Genomic DNA, 9823 nt, shown 5'->3' with positions numbered 1-9823 from the left:
GCTGAGGACGCCGGCCGCGCCCGGCCCGAGCCGCGGGGAGCGGGGCGCGGCACACAGGGTCCGGGCGCGGGCTGGCGGGCGGTCACGGAGCATCCCAGCCTGGGGCCGGCCGAGGTAAGTGTCGCCGCGGAGGTGGCGGGGAGACGCCGGCGGGGACCTGTCGGAGCCTTTGTCTGCGGCGCGCGGCCCCACTCGCGCCGCCTCCCGGGCTCCGAGTCCTCACCCGCACCTCTTGTCCTGGGAAGAGGGGTCCCCTCGCCCTGTGCAGCGTCGCAGCGAGCTAGCCCGCTGCAGTGAGCTGCGAGCGCGGGACCCGTTGTCTGGTAGGGGACAGACGCAGACGGCCTTGGCCGAGCTGGATCATGGCACTACCTCTTCCTTTGGGCACACCCCAAGGGTCCTTGCATCCTAAGTTCCTCCCGGACCCACTTCTGTCCATCTTTCTCTTCTGCCCATCAAGCCGCTCCCTTCTAGTTCTTGGGAAAGCTTCTCAAAGAGGTGGGGACTGGGCACAGGGGTCGCGACCTCTGAGTTGCCCACGGAGGTCTCTCCTTTGCCTAGAGGCATGGGTTTGTGATCAAACTTTGGTGTTCCGGCGGAGGAAACATCAGGGTCTCCTAATGTCAGGGTCTGTGCAGGAACTCAGGGCATGGAGGGAGGTGGCCCGGGTTGCCCCTGAGCCCTGAGGATATCCCAGGCCTTGATCAGCCTGTGGCACTGGCTTTCCATTTGTCTGTCCACCGGGGCGCCAAGAGGGGATGCCCAAAGGGGCCTGAAACCCACAATCCTGCAGTAGTGAGTTGAGCTTTCCAATGAGCAAGGAGACTTCATAAGGAATTGCACAGGGGACAGGGGCATCCAAGGGCATCTAGCTTAGCAGACTTGTGGCTGGAGCCAGAAGTTCAAGGCCTGAGGAAGACAAGCAGGCTGGCTCTTCAAGTGGAACTGAGTTTCTCTATCCTCTCTGCTGGCTTCTAGTGGAAAGCAAGCAGCTTGGGACTCAGGTCAGCCCTGCCCTGGGGTCCAGACTAGGTCCTGCAGCCCACCTCACCCCACTGCCCTGAAGACACAGCTTCAGTCCCAGCTGCAGTGGGAGGGGCCAGTGGTTAGCCAGGTCCAATTAGTGCTGACTGGCCGAGGTCTTGACCTTTCTGCCTCCTGCAAACTGAGGGAGTGAGCCTGGCTTTCCAGGGCTGCCCAGAGTTGGGAACCCTCTTCTGCCCACTTGGTGCTAAGGGGTAGCACTGTATGCAACCAAGCTTTTCCTACCAACCACACAATCCCTCTTTGTGAAGTACTCTCACTCCTCTAGGTGGGTAAACTGAGGCCAAGGGTGGTCTGAAGGCCAAAGAATTGATCTGTTTTGTCTCAGCTGTCATTGGGACAAGTGCTGAGGGGTCCCACAACATAGGAGAGCAGAAAAGAGTTTCCTTTTCTCTCTGCACGCCCTTAAATTTTAATTAAAGTGGATAATGGAAGGAAGGAAGGTCTGAGACCTCAGGGTGCTGAATGTGGGGGGCTGTGAGAGGAGAGAGATGAAAGCCACGGGGACAGTGTGGGTGGCAGCTGCCGGCCACACTGACTGAGCCAGAGCGATCAGCCTGGCTGGATGCAGAACACGTCCACTTTCCCGGATGGTGTGGCCTCAGCCAGGCAGAAACCTCCCGTGCTGGCCAGGCATGTCTGGGAGACTGCATCATGGGAGCCCCTACTGAACACGAGCCAGGCTTTTTGGGGTCTCTGATGTCGTCCAGGGCTGACCTTCCATCCTGACTGGATCACTATGAGTGGTATCGTAACACTGTCCCCCTTCCCCCTGTATCTAAGAAGGAATGTTGGGTAGGCTGGAGCCTGAGAGAGACACTCCAAGCCTCCATTTACCCAGCATCTTTTGAGCTCAGGTAGGTGTATACCAAGTGACAGGCAAGGTCAGGGTTGTACTCAAGGCCACCATCATTCAAACCCAGGCCAGCTATGCCCTAAGCAACTCCAAAATGTGGCTAGAAAGACCAGAGTAGATGGTGAGGGCCCTTCAGGAAAGCCTTGAGCATGGGAGGTGAGCGGATTCACATGGGTTCCCAGCCCCCAGAAAGAAAAGTTCTCAGCCTCTTCTCCACTGGCTATGGGTACTGGTCACATGGGTTGGCCCCTTGTAGTGGCAGAGCTCCTTAGGCCCCTGCAGACTCTGAGGCCCCAGGGAGGCCCCAGTCTCTGTTCCTGACCCAAGGACACATCTATAAAGAGCTAGAGAATGGAGAGAGAGGGGTCTAGGAGGAGGACTTGGTAGCTAGTGGGCAGAACCCATATTGGGGTCTGGGAATAGAGTAAACTAAGGCAGGAAAGCTGTAGAAATGAGGAACCAGCGAGGAGACAAAAACTGGTGGATGGTACACAGGGCATGGTGACGGTTTAGCTCCACAAATAACTGATATAGTTTTGGAAGGTGGGGTCCCTTAGGGTGAAGGCCTCCTAGCTTCCCCCGGGGGTTCTCACAGATGCTATGAGGAAACAGAAGCTGTCTGTGTCCATGTTTGGGGTCCAGTGCATGTATCCTTTTGGTATCAGATAAATGAATCGATGGTGTTTAAAAAAAAAGTCTCCTGATAAAAGGTAGAGGTAGGGGAAATGCTAGACACTGTGCACATGGGGTTGCCTACATAGAGGGGCATTTCCCAGCCCTGGAGAACTGAGATCCTTCCCATTCCCCCAAAGATAAGGGCTGACAGATATGAACTGAGGCAAGAAACACTGAGGCAAGACTACAGTGAGTAGAACACCTGCCTAGAACTCTCCCCTGCCGTGAGAGACTGGGGTGTAGCTCAGCAGTAGAGTTGTCTGCCTTGAATCCTCTAGTGAGGGGCTAAGGCTGTGGCTCTGTGGTAGAACACTTGCCTAGGATCTCCCAGAGAGGGGCTAAGGGTGTGGCTCAGTAGTGGAGCACCTACCTAGAATCCCCCAGTGAGGGGCTGGGGTGTGGCTCAGTGGTAGAGCACTTGCCTAGAATCCCCTAGAGTGAGGGGCTAGGGGCTTAGCTCAGTAGTAGAACACCTGCCTAAAATCACCCAGTGAGGGCCTGGTGGTGTGGCTCAGCAACAGAGTGCCTACCTGGAATCCTTCAGTGAGAGGCCGGAGCTGTGGTTCAGTACCAATGAGGTGGGTGTCTCCCAAGCCTGGGTTGGTGTCTGGGTCTACTATTTTCTGCTCATGAGAGCAGAGCAGGAATTGTTCATCAAGTTGTGCTCACTTTTGTTGGCTGAATAACAAATGAGTAGTGGCACCTCCCTCCCAAAGGGAAAGGATGAGTGAGACAGTTGTAGCCCGGTGCTGGCAAATGAAGTCTTCCATAATGTCACTCGTTATTTCTGATTGCTCACTGAGTCCTGGAATTCCACCTCCAAAATATTTTTCCACTACATCTGTCTTCTCTGCTCATTGCTTCCTGCATGAAGGCCACCTTGGCTGCTCTTGGGGCAGTGACCTGTGAGCTGGGCTCCTGGGCTGCAGTCTCTGCTCTTCCCACCCAGTTTTCATAGTAACAGGCAAGGTAGCATCACCTCACAGCTAAGCTTGTGTCCTTCATGATAAAACATCAAAAGGGAAAATCAAGCCAGGGATGGTGATACATTCCTGTAATCCCAGCTCTAGGGAGACTGAGGCAGGAGGATCACAAGTTCCAGATCATCCTGAGCTACAGAAGCAAGACCTTGTCTCAGACAAAATAAGTAGATATAGCTCAGTGATACAACACCTGCCTAGAAGCCCCGTGAAGGGCTGGGGGTGTAGTTCAGTGGTAGAGCACCTGCCTAGAATCCCCTGGTGAGGGGCGCATAGCTCAGCTGTGAGGCTCTGGGCTCCAGCCCCACTTCTACAAAATAAATTTGAAGACGTAAACAAATGTGTAGGGGATGAGTAGACAGAATGACCCCCAGGTACGCAGCCTGGTGACTTAGCAGTGGGTACATGTGTTCTCTCCTCTTGCCCCTTCACCTGCCTCATCACCTTTCCCCACAGTGTGAGCTGCCATGGGCTCCATCAGAAGCCAGCGCCTCAAGGAGCCTGGTATGGCGGTCACATCTGACCGAAGCATGGTGACAAGCTTCAGCTTTGACAGCTTCCAGCTGGAGGCCCCAGCAGGGGGCACTCAGGACCAGGATGTCAGGGTCAGGAGTGTCCCCACTTTTTCAGACCCAGGTGAGTAAGGGTGTGGGCTAGGGATATGTCTACCCCAGGGCAGGGACTGGCCACATGGCCCCTGGTCAATCTTTGGGGAAGAAGGAACACATCTGGTGCCAAGCCTCTGCTCTGAGTCGCAATGACCTGTGCTCCTAGCCATCCACAGCTGCAGGCCCAGGCTGTAGAATTTTTCTCTTCATATTTATTCTATAAAGCAAATCGTGCCTGACTGTAGAGAAGGCAGTTATGAGCCCTGGATGTGAATTTCAGAGCTTGTTTTCAGCCCAGCTGTGTGACCGACCTGGGGCAAAGACCTAAACCTCTCTGAACCTGTTTCCCAAACTAAGGAACTGGCCCAAGTGACTGTGAAATCAAACTTGCAGGCCAGGTCTGAAATTGGTCAGGCAGAGTTCAATCCTGCCTTCCATCCCTTGCCTGCTTGGGGACCTTGGGCATACTTGAGGAATATTGCTGATACCTGTCTCGTAGTGCCCCTTATCACTGTTCCTGGGACTCAGGGGACACCTGTAAGAGTAGCACTTTGTAGGACTGTTGTTTATACTAGTAACACTTCCAGCTCAGAAATGTGAACTGCTCTTGGCCCCACTTTGTCCCTGGGCAGAGGAGGTCCTGCTGCTTGAGTCCCATATTGGGTTGGGAAGATCACCAGCTTCTGTGCAGAGGGACAGAGTAGCTTGGAGCCAACCTGAGAAGATGGCAGTAGACACAGGGGGCAGCAACCCTGGCAGGGTGGTGCTCAGATGTCAGTGAGCTTGGTGATGGAGGTTGCATCAACCAGGATTCAGTTAGAGAAAAACAATCAGTAGGAGATGATAAACAATGGATGGGCTGGGATGGGATGGATGGATGGATCAATGGATCAATGGATGGATGGATGGATGGATGGATGGATGGATGGATGGATAAATAGATCACAGATTGGGTGGATGGACAGATGGATGGAAGGAAATATAGATGATGGATGGATATATGGAGGATATATAAATGTGGATAGATGGATGGGGATGATGAAGGATAGATTGGTAGATGTTTGATAGATTGAAGGATGCATTGATGGATGGATTGATGGATGGAACATGGATGGGTACATGGATGGATGGATAAATGATGGATGGATAGATGGATGGATAGATAGATAAATGACTGATGGATGCAGGGTGGATGATTAGATAGCTACATGGATAGATGAATGGAGGATGGGTGAATGGATGGAAAGACAGATGGATGACTGAGGGATGAAGGATGGATACATGGATGGATGAATGGAGAAAGGATGGATGGGTAGATAGATGAGTGGAAGAATGGAGACAGAGTTGATATGGATATATGTGTACATATAGATATTTATTATTAATAAACTGACATTAAATTTGGGGCTGGTGAAGCCATTATCTTAGCGTACTTTCTTCTTGTTTTGTTTTGAGACAGGGTCTCCCTGTAGGTACAGCTGGCCTAGAACTCACTATGTAGTGAGTTCTAGGCTGGCCTCAATCTCACAGAGATCCACCTGCTTCTGCTGGGATTAAAGGTGTACACCACTATGCTCAGTCTAAAGCACTTTTTGTTGCTATAACAAAATACCTTAGGCTGGATACTGTATAAAGAATAGAGGCCTTTTCAGTCTACAATTCAAGAGCTTGGCACCAGTATTTGCTTGGCACTAGTGAGGGCATCATGAAAAATGGTATCACATTTCATGGTGGGAAACTGAGGGGAAGTAACATGGGCAGACAGGAAGAGAGAGATTCATAGGGAGTGCCAGGCTCATTGGCACCCCACTCTTCTTAAAGATCCCATCACCTCTTCTCAGGACCCCCGTCAACATCACCACAGTGGAGACCAAGCCTCTCCCAGCACATGGGCCCTTAGCAGGAACATACCACACCTAGTCACATACAGTAGACAGGCAAGAAGGTCAGGGGCAGCCTGGAAAGAGCCTCCCATCCCAGGTACCAGCTCTTTGCACTCTGAGCTCCTTGAAAATCAAAAGTCTCGCCTGATTAGGCCAGGCTCACTCGGGAGTTATTTTCTATTAGATAAATTCAAAGCTCACATCAAAGGGACTTTATTTCATTGACCCCCTGCCCCAGCCACACCTACATGACTCATGGAATAACCGGACCCTGTACCTCGGCCTGCTGAGCTGGCCCATGAAACAGACCTTCACAGCCTACCCTTTGCCAATTCAGCTCCCATGCACAGCTCCCTCAACCACACTTATTCCCCAAATAAAGCCATACCAAGGTCCATATAACCCAGGATGACCTGGAATGCATTATATAGACCAGGCTAGCCTCGATCTCACAGAGATCCCCCTGCCTCTGCTTCCTGAGCCCTGCAGCTAAAGACCTGTGCCACCACACCCAGCTGAACATTGTTTTAAAAAATATTTATTTGTGGAGCTGGAGATAGGGCTCAGGGGTTAGGAGCACTGGCTGCTCTTGCAGACAACTGAATTTGATTCCCAGCACCAACATGACAGCTAATAGCCATCGACATGTAACTCCAGTTCCAGGGGATTCAACATCATCCTTGAGGCTTTGTATGCACAAGTGCACTACATACGTGCAGGCAAAGCACTCATATACATAACAATAAAAATAAATAAATCAAGGGACTGGAGAGATGGCTCAGCAGTTAAGAGCACTGACTGCTCTTGCAGAGGACCCGGGTTCAATTCCCAGCATCCACATGGTGGCTTCGAACTGTCTTTAACTCCAGTTCCAGGGAAATCTGAAGCCCTTTTCTGACCTCTGCGGCATTGCATGACACAGGTGCACTCACTTACATGCAAGCAATACACTCATACACATAAAATAAAAATAATAAATAAAATATTAAAAAAAAAATAAATCCAAGAATAAAGAAAGCCGGGTATGGTGACATGCGCTTTTAATTCCAGCACTTGGGAGGCAGAGGCAGGCAGATCTCTGTAAGTTTGAGGCCAGCCTAGTCTACATAGTGAGTTCCAGGCCAGTCAGAGCTAGTAGTGAGACCCTGTTTAAAAAAAAAATAGGAGCCAGCGAGTTGGCTCAGTGCATAGAGGTACTTGCCAACAAACCTGACGACCTGAATTCAATTCCCAGAACCCACATGGTGGAAGGAGAGAGCCAACTTCCAAAAGCTGTCCTCTAACCTCCACACAAGTAAATAAATAAATGCAGAAATTTTTTCTCGTTAGTAGGTGGGTCGGTGGCTGGGTGGGTAAAGTACTTGCTGCACAAGCATGAAAACCTGAGTTTAATTCCCAGAATCCACACACACACACATAAAAAGTATAGCCGTACACACCTGTAAGCCAGTGTTGGGGCAGCAGACAGGACAGCACACAGGCCAGCCTTCTACTGTGATGGGTGAACTCCAGGTCAGTGAGAGGCCCTGTCTCAAAAAACAAGGGGGAGGGCCTGGAGAGATGGCTCAGCTGTTAAAAGCACTAGCTGCTATTGCAGAGGATCTGGGTTCAGTTCCCAGTACCCATGTGGTGGCTAACAACCATCTGTATCTCTAATTCCAGGGGATCCAACTCTCTTTTCTGGCCTCCATGGACATTGCATGCATGTGTGCACTTACATACATGCAGAGAAAACACTCATACACATAAAATAAAAATAAATAATAAATAAATAAATTTAAGTAAGGGGAAGAAGCTGGGTATGGTGGCACATGCCTTTAATTCCAGCACTTGGGAGGCAGAGGCAGGTGGATCTCTGGGAGATGGAGGCCAGCCTGGTCTATATAGCAAGTTCCAAGTCAGCCAGGACTACAAGGAGATCCTGTCTCAACAACAATAATGATGATGATGATACGAGGGGAGAATGAGAGGGGAAGACTCACCTACCAGCCTCCACATGCACACACCCTCACACAATCCCATAATTTAATGGCAGCTCTTGCTCTGTGACTGGCCACGTGATCATAATATGTCTTTATTGTGTCTTTCACAATAAAGGTTCCCTGTGCTGCCAGCAAGCCCCTCCATGTTTGCAGCTCTGGGCCTGACAGGTGACTGAGCTTTTATTTCTGTGCACCCTGGCTTGCCTTAGATTCTTGGAGTCCCCCATCAGCTGCAACACAGAGAACAAAGGGTGGGGCCTCCATATGTCAGGTGCGTTTTGCCTCATCCCTGTGGATAGCAGCAACTTAGTATTCCCATGATGGTCAGGGACAGTGCCCTAGCCACAAGGGAGCTTTCTTGGCTGAATGATAGAATCATGACATATTGGGGGCAGAGATATAGTTCAGTGGGTAGAGTGCTTGTCTAGCACACAGGATGCCTGGGTTCCATCCCCAGCACTGCATAAACGAAGCATGGTGATGCATACGTGTGATCTGAGCACTCAGAAGGTACAAACAGGAGGATCAGAAGTTCAAGGTCATCCTTGGCTACATGGCAATTTAGGGGCCAGACTGGGCTACATAAAGAAAAGTCCTTAGACCAGCAGAGTTTGAAGTCCCAGGGGGCAAGAAGCAAGCATTTTGCCAGTGGGTTGCTACAATGACACTTGGGAAGGACTGATACCATGTCCACTCTAGTTTCCAGACTACAGCATCCCAAATGGGAGACAGCTGCCCACCCTGGACACTGAACCAGGACATAGTGTGTTCTCTGAGGCCCTCACCAGTTCCACAAAGCATTGCCACAGGCTGGTCCCATTTCAGGGTCTTCAAAAGGCCACTCCACTGTTTTGTCAGGCTGGCTGCTCCTGTGGCCATGCTCATGGTGGATATGATGGGATGGCTCTTGGTGGACAGTGGCTGTGACCATGGTGGACAGCAGATATGTAACAGCACTTATAGTGGGTGCCCTGGTGACAGTCACTGTCTTAGTTCCTTGTCTTGTTACTGTGAGAAAATACCTGGCAAAAGCAACATAAGGGAGGAAAAGTTTATTGTGAATCACAGTTTGGGGGCGCAGTCCATCATGGCGGCAGGAGCCGGAGGCAGCAGGTCACATGGCATCCGCAGTCAGGAAGCAGAGAGAGATGGATGCTGGTGCTCAGCTCCCTTTCTCCTTTTCCTTCAGTCCGGGACCCTAGCTCATGGAATGGTGCTGCCCACATTCAGGGTGGGTCTGCCCTCCTCAGTTAACTGTCTAGATGATTCCTCAGGGACTTGCCCAGAGGTGTGTTTTCATACTGACACTAAATCCCATCTAGTTAACAGTCAAGATTAGCCATCACATGGCCTGGAGAGATGATTCAGTGGGTAAAGCCCTTACCTCACCACATGAATACCTAAGTTCAAATCCTTAGAACCCATGTAAAGCGGCGTGTAGTAGGATGCATCTGTAATCCTAGTGCTCCTACAGGAGGAGGTCGAGACAGAATTCCCAAAAGCTTTCAGCCAGCATACTCAGCTCTGAACAACATAAGAGAGAGCCTGTCTCAAACAAGGAGGAAGTCAAAGATCGACACCCAAGGTTGTCCTCTGACTGCCACACGTGTATTTTGGCAAGCATACACCCCACACACAGAAATGTGTGCACACACATACAAACACATATCATACAATTTTTAATTTTTATTTTTTTTTTTGATCTTTTTTGAGACAGGGTCTCCTTGTAGCCCCAGCTGTCCTGGAACTCACTATGTAGACCAGGCTGGCCTCGAACTGACAAAGGTCCGCCTGC

The 9823-nt window shown here is 50.8% G+C and overlaps 1 protein-coding gene across 1 annotated transcript in view; it reads left to right on the top strand.

Moving 5' to 3' along the window:
* Positions 1 to 4: 4 nt before the first annotated feature.
* Slc29a4 (solute carrier family 29 member 4) overlaps positions 5 to 9823 on the top strand; it is a 23751-nt gene continuing 13932 nt past the window's right edge. Inside the window, exons 1-2 of the mRNA XM_008851376.3 lie at positions 5 to 114; positions 4012 to 4191. Coding sequence (XP_008849598.1) covers positions 4023 to 4191 — 169 coding nt within the window. The 5' untranslated portion in view covers positions 5 to 114; positions 4012 to 4022. The remainder of the gene's footprint in view (positions 115 to 4011; positions 4192 to 9823) is intronic.

This window comes from Nannospalax galili, unplaced genomic scaffold, assembly GCF_000622305.1.
Source record: "Nannospalax galili isolate Female #2095 unplaced genomic scaffold, S.galili_v1.0 scaffold664, whole genome shotgun sequence".
NCBI lineage: Eukaryota > Metazoa > Chordata > Mammalia > Rodentia > Spalacidae > Nannospalax > Nannospalax galili.
Note: the sequence above shows the minus strand (reverse complement) of the source record. Positions and strands in the feature narration are given on the sequence as shown.